Raw genomic sequence first — 19,946 nt, 5'->3', positions numbered from 1 at the left:
GTGATCTGACCTCTATTCGAACTATACCAGGTGTATGATGCAGGTTTGAGCTTAAAAAATGAGCAGACTGAACATTCTCACGTAGTTGGTAGTGACGCATTTTGGTTCACTTGTATTCTTCTCTGTGTGAAAACAAACCAAATCACGGGGAAAGGCTACAAGTTTACAAACTTGAATGATTCGGACCAGCATAAACAAAGTACACGTGTGAAAAAGCCCTTTAGACCTCACAGAGTTAAACACAAACTTACACTACGGAGCAGGCGTAAGAGCCCTTCTGTGACTGGCTCTCACGGATGAGAAAGGTTCCATCGCATTTGCCTCGCAGCATTTCCTCAGCCTGGGTGCGCTTGATGTCGCCCACGTACCAGGTACACTCGTCATGGTGGGGTGAGCCCTCATCTTCTTCCAGTGAGAAGGACCTAAAGATGCAATGAACAAAAACTATCAAGCAGGAAAGAAACTCCGGACAGAACAATAAGCTTAACTACTGCCTTCATTACTCTCAGAGGTGCAGCTGCCTCCATTCATGACAGCACAAGCTGCCGAGCCGTCACTTACTCATCAGCATCGTTCTTTATGCCCAGCCATTCATTGATCTTCTTCTGCCTCGTCCCCTTCTGCATCAACCATCTGAAAAACCAGAGGACAACAGAATTAATGCTGACCTACAGGTTACTTCCTGTGCACAACATTAAGGTTCTCACAACTGTATACAGAATAAATATATGAATGTGTAAAGTTCAATTTCATGCATGGATAAAAGTTTACTTACATTAAGTACTGGTCCCTGATCTTGCGAAGCTGCATGAGATCTGGCTTGAGGCTATTCATCTTCTTGTCAATCTCTCTGTTATCAGACACCTGCTCTCTCAGGTCCTGCTCCAGCTTACGCTTGCTGTCGTGGATCTCCTTCACACGAGACTGCAAACGCTCCGAGTTGCTCTGGATTCTAATTAGCAAGAATCACGACATTATACCTTCAAATCACCAAAATGTTGTTTAAATATATAAGCTTTGTTTGCATCTGTGCCACGCTAGAAATAGGATTACGCATACAAACGTACTTTTGTATTTCCTTTTCGTTGCCCTCACGCTGGAATCTCTCCAAAGACTCTTTGCTGTACCGCTCCTGAGTCTCAAACTGCTCTTCAAAGATCTTGATGGTCTCGTTGAAGGCTTCAATGGCTGTGCGCTTCATCTGCAGCTCCTGAGACAGAGAGAGACGTTTCAATCCAGTTCGATTTTATCTTCAGGATAAACTGCATATTGTTACTGATAACATCAACAAACACTATGCTAGTTTAGCATTTATAATACTCTGAAACACATCCCTTGTTTGTGTCAGTATGTGTGCTATTCAAACCTGCGAGGTGCGTGTGTACTCCTCGTACAGAGAGTCGTACTCGCGACTCTTCTCCTGGTACTGCTCATGATAGATCTTCAGTTGCTCCCCCACCTCCTCTATGCTGTTCTCCTTCACCAGCTGATTTTGTACCACATGAAAAACAGATGACAGCAAGATCACCACTTACTGACGATTCAGACCAACTACATTTGCGTGTTATTAATTAATATCTTTCTCGACTTGTAAATGGAATGAGGGAAAATTATGAGCTGGATGATCCACATCTTGTGATGACAGCTGATTTATTTTATTGTAATGTGCAGCTTCACCCACCTGCTGGTATTTGGAGATGGGATACAGAAGCTTTGTGTCCAACTTGGCGTTGTACTGGGCCAGTGACTCGTGGCGGTAGTGATTGATGAGCTCCACTACAGACAGGAAGGTCAGAGGCTCTGAGAAACCGTACCGCCCGTCTCTGTGATAAATCTTTATAAGCTTGTTGTTCCCCCCCTTCCTGCAGACGGAGACAGGAGCCAAGAGAATGGGGTAGTAAATAAGACGACATATACTAATACATGTTGTCTGTCAAGTAGCAAAGGCCTGGTTTGTTTCTACTATATATCACTTTCTTATTGCTATACTGAATCTGAAGTCAGTATTAAAGAACAGCTGTTACTTTACCTGAGTGTAAGAGTGTACTCGCCCTCCAGTTTACTTGAAGCATCTCGGACCAGAAAGGTGCCGTCTGGAGTGTCTCGCATTTTCTCATTCACCTCCTCTCTGCAAATACAGCAGCATATCAAGATAGCTGCAAGAGGCAACGAGGAGGCCAAGCAAGAACTGGGTTCTGTGTGTTGCAGCACCCCCCAGTGGTCATACTATTTTCTAGGCTGATCAGATGTCCCACTTTTTTCAGCATTTTGATTGACTCTAGTTTTTGAAAGTTAACACTGCAGAACAAATACTTTAAATACTGTTATCATCAAAAGTACAGGTTAAGCAACTACTGCAAAGAATAGAAAAGGTATAACAAAGTCTGGAAGCCTATGAGTGAAGCTTGTAGAAGGTGAGTCTGGCTTTTTTGCTAAATATTCTCCCTCAGCTAAGAATATCACACAAAGTCACAAAGAACATAAGGTTAGGGGAAAAAAGACAGATACTTTGTTACTGAAATGAAAGACCATTAGCAGACACATCAGCAGCTGACACTTTCACTAGTTACTTTTCACTATAAGCTTATAGGAGCTGCTGCAGACTGTACATAAACTGACAAATTTGTCTATGGTCGACTATTTCTTTGTTGTAACAATACTAATTACACAAAGCCACGACTGCTGTGCGATGTCATCCTGCAGCAGTGTGTGACCAACCTGGTGACCAGCCAGAGGAGGGGGTACCAGGCAGCTGTGGCTGTGTATGGGTGTTCAACATGATACTGAGGACCCTGTTTGTTAAACCAATAAATTCTTGAATTACTAATATGTTTCTTCACCAGTTTTTTCTAGACAACCTCAAACAAGAGGCAGTAGCAGAATAAGCTGTTTGCAAATGGCAGAGAAGATTAAGCAAGTTTGCCACATGCTCAACTCTGCTGCTCGACCCACAAATAATTTTTCATTAAAAATGTGGCACCATTTAAGGGAAAATAAATAAGTTTCCAATGGTGTAATATTTATTGCCCAGAAGCATCATTACAACAAAGCAATAACAGACCAAACACAAATTAACTTACTGTTTGTGCTAAGTTTTTAGATGTATGTAAAAACGTTTGAAACATTAAATGTGTGTTGCTTTTTAAGAAAAGAGGCCTTGCCTCTTATTTAAGAGCAAAATACTAACATGATTTCACTAATTTTAAGTATTTTCAATAACATCGAAATCTTTATGGATCTGTCACAAGTGTCCATTTAATCAGACATTTCTTTAAATAATACATCAAACAAAATCAATATTATGAGCCCAGAACTTGCCTGGATATTTCGCCCCAGTACCACTCGGCATCATTCAGCAGGCTGCTCGTGTCTGTCATGGCTGATGGTGTCATTTTTGACTTCACAGGCTTCGCTGGGAGAACTGCAAACAGACACAAACACATCAGAAACCCGGACCTCCTTCAGCAGTATTTTATAATAAAGGAATGGATCCAAGCAGTCTTAAAACAACATGACTTACCTGGAGGAGTGAGGTCTTGACCTGTAGTTCTCTCTATCAGCAGTTTCTCCACCACCAAGGCGGGGAACTCCTCATCCATTGGAAACCTGCCATTCAACAGTTCAAATTTCCAACATGTAGATTTAGATTTGCTAACTCTTTATCATCATTTCACCTTTACATGTGTGTTACACATTTGTTTCGTGAAAGTTAAAAAAAAACCCTACTTACCAAGCAGTAGAGGGGCTGGTCCAGATAAGCAGGGGGCCAAAGATCTTTCCCAGCGTGTTTGTATCCAGGCCATTGCTGGCCTGTGCCTGAGTGACCTTAGCCAGGTGTGTGAGGAGGTACTGCAGGGTGAGACGGTGATGGAGAGGGACGGTGGTAGAGTTCTCAAGGACCAGGCTGACTTCTCTGTTGTGGCTTCCAGCTACCGCACCATCTGAGAGGCATGAACGTCGTGAATAACTGTGCAGGCTTCAGTTGTGTATCTTTATTACAGCTGACTGAATAAGGAGAATATAAGAAGTGCATTTGATTGTATTTGGTAGTTAAAATGCATGTGGTTAGTGCATGTCTCTGAAAACAGGACAAATATATATATCAAAAATGAAATCAGAGAGTCCTTTGTGCGGAGGAGAATCAGCTGAAGCATATCTAACATGCCTCAGGGAGCTTGCCCTCCTGCTTCCATTCTCTCAATGCTGACATCAGATTGAACTCAAACAGCAGCGCACAAGGCTGAGTTTAGTCCTTGTGCAATTCTTTCGCTTAAATTATAGTCACTGAAGCACTGAAAGGTGCCTTTCTGTCCACAAAAACAACGGCAGCAGCAGCTCATTTGTGCGTGTGCTGTTCTGTAACACTGTACTGCCATTTTGTCTACACCCATTAAAATCTCCATCTTAATCAGTCATTCTGCGTATGTTTTTCCTATAGTTATATGTAAGCCCATTTCAATAAAACAAACAAGAATATACCCCAGTGTGAGATGGTTTCACCTTTTATTAATTATGTTCTTTCGCTGATAATAGAAAGAGATTTGGCACAATAAGGTCCTGAATGCAGCTCTTTTGTTCACGTTTAAGCCCATTAAGTGCAAACTGTGTGTGCTGCAGATTTTCCGGTGAATACTCCGGGATTTTAGATTCATTTTTTAAAGCTTAAGGCAACACTCATTTTAAGTCATGCTGTCAATGTTTGAACGTCAACTTGTGCAAACTTGACTTTCTCTTGAAACGCCTAATTCATCACGCAGACACCAGTGACTGTTTCAAACGGGTCCTAGGGTTGCTTTTCATACTGCACCTGCATACACTTCACTCCCCTTAGCAGGCAGCTGCACAATATTTAATTTGTACTGTTAACATTATTGTAAAAAGAAAAAAAAATGCACAAAAGAGGACACGCTGTCCCTGTTGGAAAAACTACATGCTCAGTCAATACATTTTCGATCTGTGATTTGATGTACCTGCTGACTGCTGTAGGACCTGCTGCTGCATGAGAGCAGTTTGTAGGTGAGGGTAGATACAGACAGGGATGACAGGTGATGGAAGGTCTCTCAGGTACTGCAGGACGCCCTCAGACAGGAAACCTAGATCCCTCTGAACCACGTCACTCTCTGGATGATCAATACATAAAGCAAAAGACCAAAAGGTGCAGTTTGTTAGAATAAAAAACTCAACCAAGCATCGGGGAGAAGTTTAAGGAATAAAAAGGCAGTTTAATCAAGGAAAGTACACAAGAGCGAACATATCATGTCAGTGTTTGGTGTTTTTTCCACTTCTCCGTTATGAAACGAGCCCCGAAGCCTAACACCAACTGTATTTTCTGGAGACCAACAAAAGGATTTTTTTTAGAGGTAAAAAGTTATATTAGTTTGGTGTTTTCCAATTATCTTTTATTTTTATTTTGTTCTGACTTTTTGTGTTGTTTCAGTTATTTTCTGGAGTGGATTTTCTTATTTAAATCACTGAATTGGACCTGCTGAAGAGCATGCAGGCTGAGAAACCATCCCAAATATACCCAAGTTCTGTTAAAGAAAAGGATCAAATAATGACTAAAACAGATAAATGACAAATGTAACTCACCAGAGCACAGGCTGTACACCGGACTATCTGAACCCGAGGAGCTAGGTGTCCTGTACAATGTCTTGCAATCCAGACCTGAGACAGACAGAAAGAGCAATTTTAGTAGATGTGTTCAGAAGGAACAAAGAAGCAAAGAGGACACATTTAGACGGAAAACAGAGAAGTAGTAACAGATAGTTTTCTGACTGTATGGCTGTGGACTTGCACTAGATAATTTAACGCAGTGCAACAAGCTGGAAATGGAAAAAGAAGGAAAAGGCAGCGCAATGTAACTATGAAATCTAGAAGTAACAACAACAAGAACAACAATTAAAAATAATAATGATAATGTGTGTCATTACTAGCTGAATGTCTGTAAATACGTGACAGTTCAGTACTGTATCCAACAACAGAGAATGTGACCGGCCCACAAAGTTCAAAAGCAACATCTTAAAGACCGAAGAAGGGCTCACATGTTTGTAGTGGTGGACTTAACTTTTCAAGTTATCCATTGCTTTCTTAATTTTGGGGATTCAGGGACTTTTTTTCTTTCCAAACTGTGGTCATCTCATCTATTTCACTCTCAGCACTAATCATCACGTTTCAGTTCAACTCATTTTTGCCAAAATAAAATTTCTTTTTGGACAAACAGCTTATTGTAGTGCCCTGTGAGCAGAAAATCGTGCTCTCCCCCAGGATTTTGCGGTTTTCTTGCTCTGATGATGAAAAAAAAATTAAATTTATATTTTTCGTTAGTGATAATAACTCGCAAAGGATATATCCCAATTCTAAACATATTAGACTAGGTATAAAATATACTCTTCTCTATACTCTGATACTTTTTAAAAACAGAACAACAAGCCCGCTGATAAGAGTAAATATGATACAACGAAGCTTAGTACTGACTGTATTGTGTGTATTGATACATTGTCTAAAATTACATGTGAGACTAGTATGTTTTATTTTATTTATCTAGCCAAGTAAATAAAATAATTTGTTTGACTTTTAATTAGCCATTTCGCTCTCAAGTCCCAGTATTTCTGCATAAAATTGTATATTATGTATTTCGGTCTACTTATTATATTATTATAACCAGTATGCTGGATTTTTTTCCAAGCATACACGTAAATGTTGAGTAAATTAAATGCAGCTGTCTGGTTATCCAACACTATGTAACTCAATTCACAGACAAAATGTCTGATTTGTTCCTGCACCTCCGCCGTTACAATTTTGCTTTTCTTTGTCTTACATGAGGGTAAACGGCTCATCTTGGACAACAAAAAGCCGTAAGTTTTTTCACAACTTTTTAACATTCTGTACATGAAAGAGTTTATGAATTGGTGTGAATGACACAGAAAGTTAGAAGGAAGGGAGAGAAAAAAAGGCAAAACTGTGAATGGAGTCCCACCGAGCTCTATTTGTTAATAACACGGTGTGAATCAAACCCACTGTGCAGGACTCTTAGCGGGTCTGCTTTCAGTTAAACCACACTGAACTTATATGTACTGAATGTGAATGCGCATGAGCTTGTGAGAGCACTTGTACCTCTGTGCGACTGTCTGCATGTCTGCACATGTGCAAACGCTGGCATGAAAGCAAGAAGCAGATGGCGAGAGGGAGACAGTCGCACGTAGATGAAAAGACAGCAGAGGCAGCGTGACAGACAACAGATGAATATCTTGGCTGGTTTGTATGAATATACCTCTCTTTTCTATGGCTTGTATGAGGCCGACGAGGGCCGGGGGAGCCGTCTCTGGTGGTGTGAACTGCTCGCTCAGGTCCGGCACGGGAACAGCTGAAACAACACAAATCTCAGTCACACTGCTACAGTGACAAACCCCGCTGTTAAGTACGAGCGCTTAGAGAAGCAGAGCACGAAATATGCTCATAATATATACAAAACTTATGAGGAACACAATAAAACATAATGGGAGTTTACACTGGGTATTTATTTCACAAGCTCAGCCATTTTCAAAAGCCCCGTGGGATTTATTTATCTTGCATTTGTTTGCACAGTATTTAATAAACGAAATAAAACACTTCTTATAAATAATTAAAAATGGACAGAAATGTCAAAGGCTGGGACACATTGTCCTCCTCAAATCTGAATGATGAGATATGACAATAACTCCAGAACAATTTACTGACTGTACTAAAGGAAGAAAGGGGATTTCATGCAGGAGTGAAAGTAAAAGGGGTCACCAGAAAAAAAAAAAGAGGCAGCGAGAAAAAACAAAAACAAAAAAACTTTATCTACTTTACAATTCCCCACAGACTAAATCAAACATCTTTTCAGTTGGAGAGAAAGAGGAAAGGAGAAAGCTAGAGGGAGAAAAAAAAAAAAAAAGGGAGATCCCATTTCCCTCCCTCCCCCTCTTTTTTCTCCCTTTTCTTTTCCCCGCTCTCGTTCTCTCTCCTCCCCTTCACTCCGTCCTGCTCAGTGTTTCGCCTTAGCTCTTTGCGTGAGTGGAGCACAATAAAGGATTTAATCAAAACTCCTGAACAAGCAAAAGCCCTGTGGCAGTGTGCCAGGCTCGGCCCAGCTAGAACAGGCAGGCAGCGCCTCTTATTTGGCCCCAGAACAGGCCTGTGAGCTGGGTCTCTCTTTTTTCTCCCCCTTCTCTTTCTTCCTTTTTTTTTAAGGAGGGGTAGTGGAGGGGGGTCTGGGAGCAGGGAGGGCCTGGCCTGGCTGGGGCTTGGCAGTAGTCTCCTGTTCCTGGCACGGCTCGGCTAAACCGCTGCTGATTATTAATTTGGGGAGTTCAGACAAGAAACGCCGCGTCAGCACATTCCTTGCTCTCTCTCCCGCTCCACAATGTCTCTTGGTCTCACTCGCTCTCTCTCATTTGCTCTCCTAAGATTCTTCCTCTTAGTGGATTTTTTTCCTCTTACTCCTTTTTCTTTTAACCCCCTTTAGGCCTCTTTAAGTTAACTTTTTATTTGACTTTTCTCTTTCTTGTTTTTTCTTTCTCGCCGTTTCTTTCGCGCTCTGTGCCACCATGTCGGCTTAAATGTGGAAACTCTGCCTAGCGGTGTCTCCAGCTCTCTCGCAGGCACCGACAGCTCTTCGTCTTCTTTATACTTGTTGGCCATTTTGGATTGCAGCCTTGTTCCCCCCTCATCAAGCTCGCTCTTTTTTTATCTGCCTTGCAGTAGGGTTTAGATGTGTGCAAGTAAGAAAAAAAACAAAAACAGTGTTGTGTGTAATGTAACCACCTTTCTATACACAAAGCTGACAATTTGAAGGTCAGATCAGTGTTGCAAATCCTGTATTTGGATGTTTGCACTGACTCGCTCGCTCAGTCCGAGGTAAGCCTAAGACAGGCAAGAGTGGGCTGGAGAAAGGCAAAGCTATGTGAAGCATAATATTTGCTTGATATCTTCTCGATCAGTGTGCTTATGTAATATGTAGCTGGCTGTGCTGCGTTCTTCCTCTCAGAGCTGAGTGTCAGAAGCTGAGATTTCTCCGTGTACAGCATGAATTCCCAGGTCGAATTAAACCTCTGGAATTTCCTCGCTTTAGCCTAACACTCATGCAAAACACTTCATGCTGGTTTCAGGTTAATGTCTTCTTGAACAGTGCTTAAGTTAGGGTGTGGCTTTCAAGTGCAACAGCAACAATAATATGTGATAAGCTTCACAAGAAAAAAAGAAAGAGAAAAGCATTCATTATTTTTTTTTTTAAAACAAATGTCATTTTATAATACCACAACCAAAATGATGAAGAGTAAATGTGCTTTTGAAACGTAGAGCTAAACTAAATATATTTTATTCATACTGTAAGTTCACTTTTAAATTCATCAGAGAGCCTAATTTATTTACATTAAACCTAAAATGGACAAAAGCACTGGGCCACCCACACGACTGCGAAGTTCCCATTGCACAGCTCTTGTGCTGATCTTAATGCCAGAGGAGATTTGGAGCTCTGCAGTCATTGAGCCAGAAGAGCGTTGTTGACTTTGCAACTACACCTACTATCGCTATCAACCTGCAAGTAAAAAAAAAAAAAAAAAGGTTGAACTGCGTCATCCTTGCTTATTGGTTTCAATAAAGTAAAACTGCTGGTTTCAATTAGCCGTCGAAAGACTAACTCTGCCCGTCTGAGTTTCCCAACATTAGTAAACTTCAAACCCCAGATAAACACTTGCCTTTGGTCGGTATCGAAGCCTAACTTAAATGTTTCCATTCCTATAAAAGGTTTGATTGGCCTCCAAATGGACTTAATATTTGAGGCTAAAATGGAAAAAACAACAACTTTGGGATAGACTTTTGCTCGCATTTTGAACCATGGCAGTGATACCATGAATGCGTATATTATGTGCAGTGGTGACAGGGCCATTTGGCGTCTGGCTCACAGATGGTGGGTAACACTGTGTAAGTTGCTGGTCGGGTTTCACCGCTACATGTCTTCACTGCACTCCAACTATGTTGACAGGCAATGCATCATGACTGGGCACACCATCCACTCCTCTGTCACAACATATTTCAAAGCTACACGTGTAGTAGTGAGCCCCTGAAAACTCAACAAATGAAGGTGATCTGTTCTCAGTGCTCAGTCTGGTTTTACTGGCCTCCAGGAAATACTGGGAAGAAGCACAAATGGCACTAAAGACACTTTCTGTGAAACTCGTAAGAGTAGGCTGACTGGGAGTTGTTTCGTGCAACACAAATAGCATAAAAGATGAACACAGCCACCTTCTCACCACTTAATAATCTTGGATGTGATGCACGTTGTAGCTTCAATGTTAGGACCACAATGTTCATTTGGAGCTAGACGTTACCATATTTAGATAAGAGGATGGAGTTCTAAGTTATCAGCTAACACCAGCTAGATTTGTTAGCAAGCTGCTTATAACCTTTACAGGTGTACTGCAACAGCAGATAGGCCTGCACAGTTATTCAAATTTTAATCTCAATCACAATTTTGTTTTTTCACAACTAAATGAGCATGACTGTGCAATATTTACAATGCATGCTGAGCAAGCTACAGGACAGCTTGATGTTTGTAGTCTGACACTACCGCAAAAGACAAATGTACAACAATATTCAAACGTCTGGCACAGCAGAAGGTAAAGAGCTTGGTAGTAATGTTAGTACTGGGCAAGTAAGTTTAATCAAGAAAAATCATATTTAAAGAGTGCTGTGTGTCTGTGCCGCAAAGGAACATAACTAACTTAATCAAGCACATGAAACACACCACAAACTGCAGTATAATTAATGCACGAAGGCCAAGAAAAGCAATGCAACGCTAAGTTTGACTCAGATGACCATAAAAAGCTGTATCCATCCAGCTCACAAAGACGCACCGAAATCACCAACCACTCACACTCAATTTGGCTAAATATGCGTGCCCACTAAACACGGTGTGTAACGAATGTTTCAGGGAAATCTTCAACTTATTGGACAAAAAAAAAAAAAAAAAAAAAAATTCTTATCACCTTACCCAAGTATTTTTCCAAAGGGGGGTCACCTGCACTGCACACAAAATGTCGCAGTGGGAAAAAAACAGAGGTCTCACAGCTGTGAAATACTTCGTGGTATGTAATTTATTCATATCCATGTCACTCAATGTATAATCATTGGAAATAACTGATCTTAATCTCAAATATAATAATCATGATTATTACTTTGGCCATAATCACGCAGCCTTGGGCACAGATATCAGTAATTTAGGACTAAAATACTGAAATAATAATAATAATTATGATAAAATGCTCAAAAATGAAAAACTCAAAAATGAAAAACTGATGTGCTGCTTGTATCATGATACCTGTAAATCCAATTGGCAACGCCTCAAACAGTAAGCAAGAGGCTAATTTATTTACAAAACAAATCTTCATCCAGAGTTTTTATAAAAGAGGGAAACTTTCTAAGACCATGTCTTGCACCAGGCTGTAAACACGATTTTTAATGCTCTAAAGTTGGACATTTGAAAATGGGAGTCTGAGGACTGAGTCAGTTTTGGAGAACGTGGTCAAACAGAGTACATCATCATGTACTAAGAGAAAAGAGACACTATTATCGGGTAACGTCAAATTTCTCGTAAGTGCACACTGCTACAGTTTCTAAAACTGAAAATTATATTTAATGCTTTTGCAAGATCATTTATTATTGTATGGCTGTTAATTCCTAAAGATACAATCAAACAGATCAAAGATACCAAATCATTTATCACCATTAACAAATTAAAAAAAACTGCTAGAATCGACTACAAATACGCAGAATTTTTTTTAACTTTCTATGTCAATCCATTTGCAGCCACCATCGATGTGGAGAGTGGGCACAGCTTGTCAGGTTCTCTTTTCCCTTTTCCGTTTTTTATTTTTCCCACAGCATCTTGAGTGACTTTTTCAGTCATTTACAAACACATTACCCCAATTCGAACGACTTTAGTATCTTTCTGTGCTTTCACCAGTCAACAAGGTCAATCAATACATGCTACAAAATACACGGAGGCCCTGCACTGAATAATTAAATGAACATTTAATTCCTTTTTCATTCAAATGAATACGATTAATGTTTGTTAAAAAAGAAATAAAATCCCCACAAAGTAAACTGTGGATGCTTTTGTTGAGTTCTTGTAAAATAAACGGTGTGAAATTCTTTTACTCTTTCCTACAGTTACCAACTTTGTTTCTGGTTTACTGAAGCCACTGAAGCTATTAATCTGTCAATAACACAATTTCACACCTAAATGAGTTTTCCTGTACGGCAGTAACAATTTCTCTAGCTGCAGGATACCACAACGATCGGCAAAGAAAAGAAAGTACAGCTGGTTTTCTATATCTGCAGTTGGATAGGGTGGCCTTGGCTTACCCTATAACCCGTGCCTCCCTCCCTTTCCAGCCTCTTCATAACTTTCCCATTGTCTTTTTCTACTGTCTCAACCCCCCTCCCACCCTTCTCGTGTGGGTTCTTTGAAAGTGTTTTCCTGGTAAGGCGCAGAGAAAGTGAGGAGGAGAGGCCTCTCCTTTCAGAGAACTGGCTTCGTGAACATGGTTTATAGCCGCCCAGAGACACTATCAGACGAGTATGTGAATCAGGGCTGCAGAAATGGAAGGAGGACGAGGGAGGAGAGAGGGGTGGGGGTGCGAGTAAAAGAACAAGGGAGGAGTTTGCAAAAATGCCAAGCCATGGTTCACTTCAGCAGGCAGTTAAAGTGAGGCCAGGGAGAGGAGAGAAGCAAGGCAAAGAGGCGGAAAAAAAATCTTTTTTCAGACTCATTACCGTCGCAGGTTGAGAAATATCTTGAGTCCATTTTTTCTCTGTTTACATTTAATTTCTATAAACTCAACAACAAAATGCAGAGCAGAACATCTGGAGTGTGAGTCAGTTAGTCTATCGAAGTCCCCCTGTTTCTTTTTGGGTACAAAATGCTTGCACTCTGTATGACACCATCTGCTAAGCCTACCCTCGCAATGTCACTTTAAAAAGCAGAAAAGCTGTTTGCATATTTTAGCCAGCAAGAAATCTCCGTTTTGCATTTCACTCGTTACTGCTGAAAAACAATGACGCAGTTTTTGCATGTACTTAAGCCAAGTTGTTGTCGACATTCTACGGTAACCCAGTTTCTCGAATGCAAATGCGTAACCTGGTTTCCTTCACCAGATGGAGATGAAAATAATGGTTAACAGGAGGACTTCTGATAAAAGAAATACACTTGGGTTCTGAGAATTTTACAAGCTTTTGCATGAGGCTGAAACATTTCCTCTCCAGCTGCTGTGTGCAGTGTTCAAATTAATTAAATCCAAATATCTGAATAAAACCAAACAAAAAAATACCATACAAGTGTAAATGAACCACTTTGTACACACATGAGGAGAGCAAGGGACACATATTACAGACTTAGTCCTAAAAAAATAAATGCATATAAATACAAACATAGCTTTTAGAGCAGGGGAGCCAAACTCACTTTATATTGTGGATCACATACAGGCCAATTTGATCTTAAGTGAGCCAGACCAGTGAAAAATCTCCTTTCTGTCGCGGTAACATAGTTTAACTGCATATTTAATCCCATTTATAATACAGGAAATAGTAGAGCAATTGCAACAGCACATCTCAGGTTTTCTACACCATAAACAAATGATGATGTAGTAAATGAAAGACATCAACAGCATGAATCTTTGGGCTTAATTTGTAAGAAATAAATGTGTAAAATTACTGCCCTTTAATTAAAAAGCAGAAAGCTTTTGTTAATTCACAGAAATTTCCCAGTCAAAAAATCTTATTTATTTTAGTGTGGATACATTGTGAAAACATGCATTCTATACTAGATAGATAAAAGTTCCTGTTTTTTCACTAAATTATTTGCTTACCTATTATTTATTTCCTCGATGTAGCACGAATGACCGTGGGGGAGGTCTTTATTAGTAGGATAAGTTGGAAAACTTATGAAAACACAATTTAAAGTCCATTAATTTATGCCCTTGTTAACATTTTCCAAAAACATCCAGTGAGCTGGACTGGAGTCTTTGCCGTGCCGATTCTGGCCCCGGGCCTTAAGTTTGACACCCCTGTTTTATAGTCTAAAATTATGCTCAAAAATGACTAGCTAGCCACTATAGTAAGTAAACAGCTGTAAAAGTAGGGATTACAGAGAAGAGGTGAGTGTATCGCATATAATAATTTTCACTTAAGCCATGACCTCTCTTGTTGTGCTCTACACAAATAAATTATAGTTTAACGGCTTGTAGTGAGGTTGAATTGTTCTTAGTTGCATTCAGGCCTGTAAAACAGTCAACTCCCCTAACCACCAGGCCTGGTACTGGTAATGTTACCATCTCTGTGAATAGCAAATGGTGCCACAGCAACAATAGCTCTATTCACAGCAACTCTAGGGCCTCTGTTCTTTCAGGGAAATGAAGATGATATTTGTAAAGTTGGCCATTTCTAATGTACAATGCACTTTTGGTGCTGAGCCAAAGTACCATTCCTTCAGTCACTGCCCTGCCTCCCTCTCACCCACACCTCCCCCCTTTCTCTCCCCCTATTTCACTTGCTTCTTCTGCCCCTGTCTCTCCAAATCACAGACACAAGCGCCAGCTGCCCAACTGGTTTGTCTCACTGTCAGTCAAAGCACGGGGATACTTACAGTATGTCCTTACCTGCTTATTCCCTAATTCATGTCCTTCACTCGGCTTTTATTTAACTATCTGCATGAAAAAATCTAATTTGATAATTCTGCAGACATTTGTGCTATAGCTATGATATAATTTTTAAAAACATTTTCAGGAAAAATGAGAAATAAAATCAGACTAGTTGAATGACGCCCTGTGTATTTTGCCATACACCATGATCAGCCAATTGGATACACCAGAGGTAATTCAGAGTTCACAGCCTACGTGCTCAGAGTGGTACTAGCACATCTGTCATAAAAAAAAGAGCAAAAAGGAATTACAGAGAATAAGGAGAGGAATGTGTGGTTTTATGTGGAGAATGATATAAAATTTTTATTTATCTATTTTGGCTGTGTACACCTTTCTCTCTGGCGTCCCATGCAAGGAAGCAATAAATTAACCAGCTGAAGCCAAAAGCAATGAAGTGCAAATTAGAAGAAATTGATGGAAATCTTGGGAGTGTGGAGGAACTTTGGTCACAAATCAAAGTTTTACTTGAACTTGAGCTTGCTAAGGTAGACCAGTGCATGCCAAGTCAATGTTTGACTTGGAAGCTGCTGCAGCTCAGAGCAGATTCTTAGCATTATTAATAAATGTCAGCATTTTAATAAAAGCCATGGGAATGAAGAGGAGTGTGACAGAGCAGAGCATTATCCCTGAGTAAAAAAAGGCTATTGTATTCCTTTTACTGTTGAATAACTCCTCATTTGTACAAACTAAAAACACACCTATAAAAACATCAGTTTGTCCAAAGTGCCAAAAATCCTCCCAGTATCCTTAACCCAGGCACGTCCAGTTGAAAACAGCATCAACAGGCCCTCCAGCCTTTGTGATTACACTTGGAGGGGTCACAGCAAAAGAGAGGCATGCATTTTTGTGCACTGCAGAGACAAGTTTTCCTGCGTCAAGAGCCGCAAAGACAGACACAATCAATACCAGACCAGTAGAGTCTGACAGAGTCTTGTCAGTCGATGGATTAGCCCTTTATTATTCAACGCAGACTTAAGTTGGCTACGCTTACAAAGAGGTAAAGCTTACTTAGTATAGATTAAAGGGTCAACTGGCGGTCACTGCCAAATGTGAGAGCCTTATCAAAACATCAAGTACACCAAACTAGCCGCTGTTAACAGCTGGGCATGCGAGAAGTTGTGTTTTTCTTTTAAAACTTTGTGAGGAAAAAAAAAAAAAGCGATTTTAAATGTTAGACGTAAAAAAAATAAAAAAAATAATCAAGAAATCTCTACACTGTAAGGCTAATGAAGGAGCACCAGGTTTATGCGTCTCCCCCTGGTCTTTCTCCCAGTTTCCCTGTCTTCTCCCCACTGTCTTATCAAACAAAGACCAAAAAGCTCCCACCTCAAAAAACAAAAACAAATGCAGAAAGCTCAAAATTACCAAACATGTCTTAAAAGGTAACAGCAAGCAAAATAAACAAACTATTATTTTGCAAATTCCTGCATCAATATTTTCTGCACATTTAAGGCCAACTAACAAACTAACACTGAATATTTTGTCAACTAATTGGCTAGACATTTAAACGAGAAAAAAATGAGACTAGCTGACTAAGAGGCAGAAAACCCTCAGGAAACACTTAAAACTACTTTAAATGGACACATTTAAACAAAGGCCAAAAAAATTGTTCTATATTTTAGGCGCTTAATGAAACCATTTATCATTTCCTCATTAATTAAATCATATTTTAAATGTCGCCAAATTGTGCGCCCAAAATACAGCCACTGGTTTTTACATCAAACTACTGCAGAACAGCGCTCGTTAGCATCATCTGTTTACGTTCCACCTTTACTCGTTCACAACTGCGCAGGATGCAGCAGTAACTGTGTGTCAGGGTCAGCAGCATTGTAACATCTCTGAAACAGTTTCTTTTGTACATTAAATAAATTATTCTTATTTTATTAATCAGCTAGCATGTCTGGCACTCACGAGTAAGGGGATCAATGATTAAACGCCTACCCGACTAGTCGCTCACATCCCCCTAACTGCAAGTTAAATTATTCTGATATTTAAAAAATGCCACAAAGTAAAATTTAATGACGTCTCACTCTTTTCTCATTGTTATTATATTATCTTTTTCACTTTAAAGGCCACCTTTAGTTTACAGTAGTGATGTGCCGTGAGCGTCTCACCACTGGCTGCTAAAAACAAACAAAAAAGAAAAAAAACAAAAAAAAGAAAATGATCTAAATAGTGCCCCCTACCTTGAGTCGACTCTGATCTGGGAGCTGCAGGCAGGGGTCGCTGGGACCTTGGCTGACTCGATGGGAGTGCCATCTTGATGGGGCCCACATACTCAACATACGTCCCTGGGAAGTCGCCTCTCTGCTTAGTGCGCTCGTTGTACCCGAGGAGCCAGCCCAGACGCTCGGGGTGCTCCACGCAGCCCTCCTGGTAGTTCTCCATGGACATCAGAGAGGCCTTGCTAACTGTAAGGAGGTCTCCAGGCTGCAGATCCAAGTCCTCGTCCTGGTCCTTGGTGAACGTGTAGAGGGCACGATACTGGAAACCTTCCGCCGCCATTTTGTGACAGAGGCAAAAAGTAAAATGGCCACCGCTTCGAGGATTTAGGATCGGCCTGAGTCCCGCTGTAACAACAGGGTTAGGCTAGACAGAAATCCACCTCCGAAACCAAAATTGTGGCTGAGTTACTAAAGTCTGGTGTTGGTACAGTGGCTTAGAGGGTCGGGGGGATGAAAGGAGGGGAAGTCAGCCGAAGCTCAGCAGCATTTTTAAAAGTTAATAACGAGGAGCTCTGCTGCTTTTGTGTCTGCAGTGGCAGCGGCTTTACACCTGACCGGTGTTGGTGGACTGGTGCACTTTCCTCAGCTTGATACCCCGGTTGAGCCAGATGATGGAGCAGAGGGAGATCGTTGGCAACATGCTTTTTCAAGCAGCAAAAACCTGCTGGCTGGGTGCTACTGGAACAGCCTGGAAAAGGGTTTTCCCAGTGACGGGCCCCGTGTCGTTGGCTCTCCACGGTCAAATCAAGTGGCCTGATTGGCGGACGAGTGCCAGGGTGGGAAGGTCTCTAATCCTCTCTCGCTCTTTCAGATATCCCACATGTTTGGGGGCAGGAATAATGACCGACCTGTAGGAAATAAAAAGCACAAAAATTAAGAAAAAAATTAGGAAAAAGACTTCGAAAAAAATTCAAGTAAATAAAATTATTTCAAAAAAACTATTCAAAAATGGGATTAAAGGTCAAATCTATTCGATAAATGGCGATAATTAAAGCGGCTTATATCTATGTGAAACGAAGCCTAAAGCGGTGCATGAAAATGGCGAACTGCGACAGCTCCATGCATTTGTGCAGTCTTCGGTTAGGACAGAGAGCTCGGATGATGCTGCTGCGTCATAACCAACAGCAGACTGGGTCCCTGGACAGGAGCCTCCATTCCCTCCACTCTACATTCACACACTCACAGCCTTAACTGACTCGTCACAGTTTCCACAGGAACAATAAGTTTTCCTGTGAAATAAACGTCCCTTCAACTCACACAACAGCACGTACGATTAACAGAACCCCAAAAAAGGGGTTTTAGCTGAACTGACATGCAAAGGAAAATAAGGACTGCACCTCGACTGTAGGGCGACCGGAATTTTCTAAAACGTGCAGAACCCTCTGCAACAGTTCACTCTCCATCAGAGAGAAAAAAGGTAGCTCTGTGTTGCCTAAGAAATATTTCGACTTCTGTCAAATCTACTGTACCAAGCCTGCTTCAGATGGGAACGTTGAATGGACAGCCAACTGAGAAACCACAGTGAACCATCACAATTCATATTACACCCCTTAAAGTCACTTATCTCATAGCTTCCACATATAGCAAAAAGGTCAGTCCATGGAAATGTAACGAACGTCCTCTGATAAAGCCGATTGCAAGGCCCAATTAAATGCCAAGCGCAAGTGCGCAATATATATCCTATAAAAGCGACACAACAGTCTTAAAATGCTAAATATTATCAGTATTAAAGGTTTGATTAAAGTAAATAAATGAAATCTGTCGGCCAATCAACCAAAAATTTAAAAAAAAAATCTACATTTTTTGGGAGTAAACGTTGGAAACACTTGATTATAAAATCCACAGTAAATCGTGGAAAAATTAATGGGCAATTTTGGCCGAGTTTCGAGCGGCTGAAATTTAAAAATGCTAAATGCTAAACTGCAACTATGCTGGGAGATGAGACGGGGCGGGCGAGAAAGAGATTATGTTTTCCAGATCAAGTACGACATCTGTGGTCTGTGGACCAATCAAGGACAATGGTCCTACTAACCTCCCTGGACGTGATGTCAAAGAGGAAAAGAAGCAGGTGGAGAGTGAAGGTGAAAGTGGCACAACGACTGATGGAAGTTTCATCGTGGTATGGCAGTAACAAGGCATTTGGGGGAATTTTCCAAAACGTCCAAATCTCAATAACCACAGGCCTGGTTTGCGAGGCCCGATGTTATACCAGCGTTTCATAAATGTCCATAAATGGACAGTATTTTGAGTAATGCACTGCAGACGCTTAAATACAGTTGGGTAAAAGCATAAAAAATTCACCGAAACGTCCAGTTTGCAGCCTTGAATGCCAAAGTGCATGCTTTTGAACCTTAGTCTAGATTATCCTCTCCACCCCCCCTCGACATTCCGAAAGCGAACGCACATTCGCTGCAAAGCTTTGTGAATAAGGACATTGTCTTTTTAATAAAAAAGGTTCAAGAGTTACTGTGATAACAGAACACTGCACAGTGCAAAACTCACCCCACTTTAGGTTCAGAGGGAAGCCGGACAGGCTCAGCCAGACTCTCGGTCCAACATCCTTCGAGTCGAGAAGCAAGAGGTGCCAGGCTAGACACGTGGCACTGGCATACCCAACCACAGCCCGCAATCCTCACACCACCATTACCCCCCCCCCCCAAACCCTAAACTCCCTCCCTCTTCTCTCCACCTGCTCTCCACTCCCCCCCAAACACACAAGAGTCCTGCCTCCAACTGACCCCCCCCTCCCGATCCTCAGCCAGCGAAAAAGTCCAGCCGTTTTTCCAGTTGCTATAATGTTTTAGTTCTTTATAGTCCGAGTGCGGCTGCAGTAAAGCGGCAAAAACAAGAAGAAAAGGAGGTAGAGGAAAAGGCAGAGCACTCTTATTCACCAGTCCTCTTTTAGTATTTAGTTCCAGAGAAGAAAAAGTCGCACAAGGTGAGAGAGGAGTCATCTCTGTTCCCGTCCTACTCTGGCAGTGTTGTAGTAGCTCACAGTTCAGCA

General features: G+C 41.1%; 1 protein-coding gene across 1 annotated transcript in view; it reads right to left on the bottom strand.

Annotated features, from left to right (window-relative positions):
• pik3r2 (phosphoinositide-3-kinase, regulatory subunit 2 (beta)) overlaps nucleotides 1-19,946 on the bottom strand; it is a 33,718-nt gene that overhangs the window by 8,427 nt on the left and 5,345 nt on the right. Inside the window, exons 2-15 of the mRNA XM_039601902.1 lie at nucleotides 16,904-17,790; nucleotides 7,271-7,363; nucleotides 5,590-5,664; nucleotides 4,971-5,120; nucleotides 3,731-3,941; nucleotides 3,521-3,606; nucleotides 3,319-3,421; nucleotides 2,030-2,128; nucleotides 1,682-1,862; nucleotides 1,367-1,486; nucleotides 1,068-1,210; nucleotides 776-952; nucleotides 562-633; nucleotides 252-422 (exon numbers count right to left, since the gene is read on the bottom strand). Coding sequence (XP_039457836.1) covers nucleotides 252-422; nucleotides 562-633; nucleotides 776-952; nucleotides 1,068-1,210; nucleotides 1,367-1,486; nucleotides 1,682-1,862; nucleotides 2,030-2,128; nucleotides 3,319-3,421; nucleotides 3,521-3,606; nucleotides 3,731-3,941; nucleotides 4,971-5,120; nucleotides 5,590-5,664; nucleotides 7,271-7,363; nucleotides 16,904-17,222 — 2,000 coding nt within the window. The 5' untranslated portion in view covers nucleotides 17,223-17,790. The remainder of the gene's footprint in view (nucleotides 1-251; nucleotides 423-561; nucleotides 634-775; nucleotides 953-1,067; nucleotides 1,211-1,366; nucleotides 1,487-1,681; nucleotides 1,863-2,029; nucleotides 2,129-3,318; nucleotides 3,422-3,520; nucleotides 3,607-3,730; nucleotides 3,942-4,970; nucleotides 5,121-5,589; nucleotides 5,665-7,270; nucleotides 7,364-16,903; nucleotides 17,791-19,946) is intronic.

This window comes from Oreochromis aureus, linkage group 18 (assembly GCF_013358895.1).
Source record: "Oreochromis aureus strain Israel breed Guangdong linkage group 18, ZZ_aureus, whole genome shotgun sequence".
NCBI classification, from domain to species: domain Eukaryota; kingdom Metazoa; phylum Chordata; class Actinopteri; order Cichliformes; family Cichlidae; genus Oreochromis; species Oreochromis aureus.
Note: the sequence above shows the minus strand (reverse complement) of the source record. Positions and strands in the feature narration are given on the sequence as shown.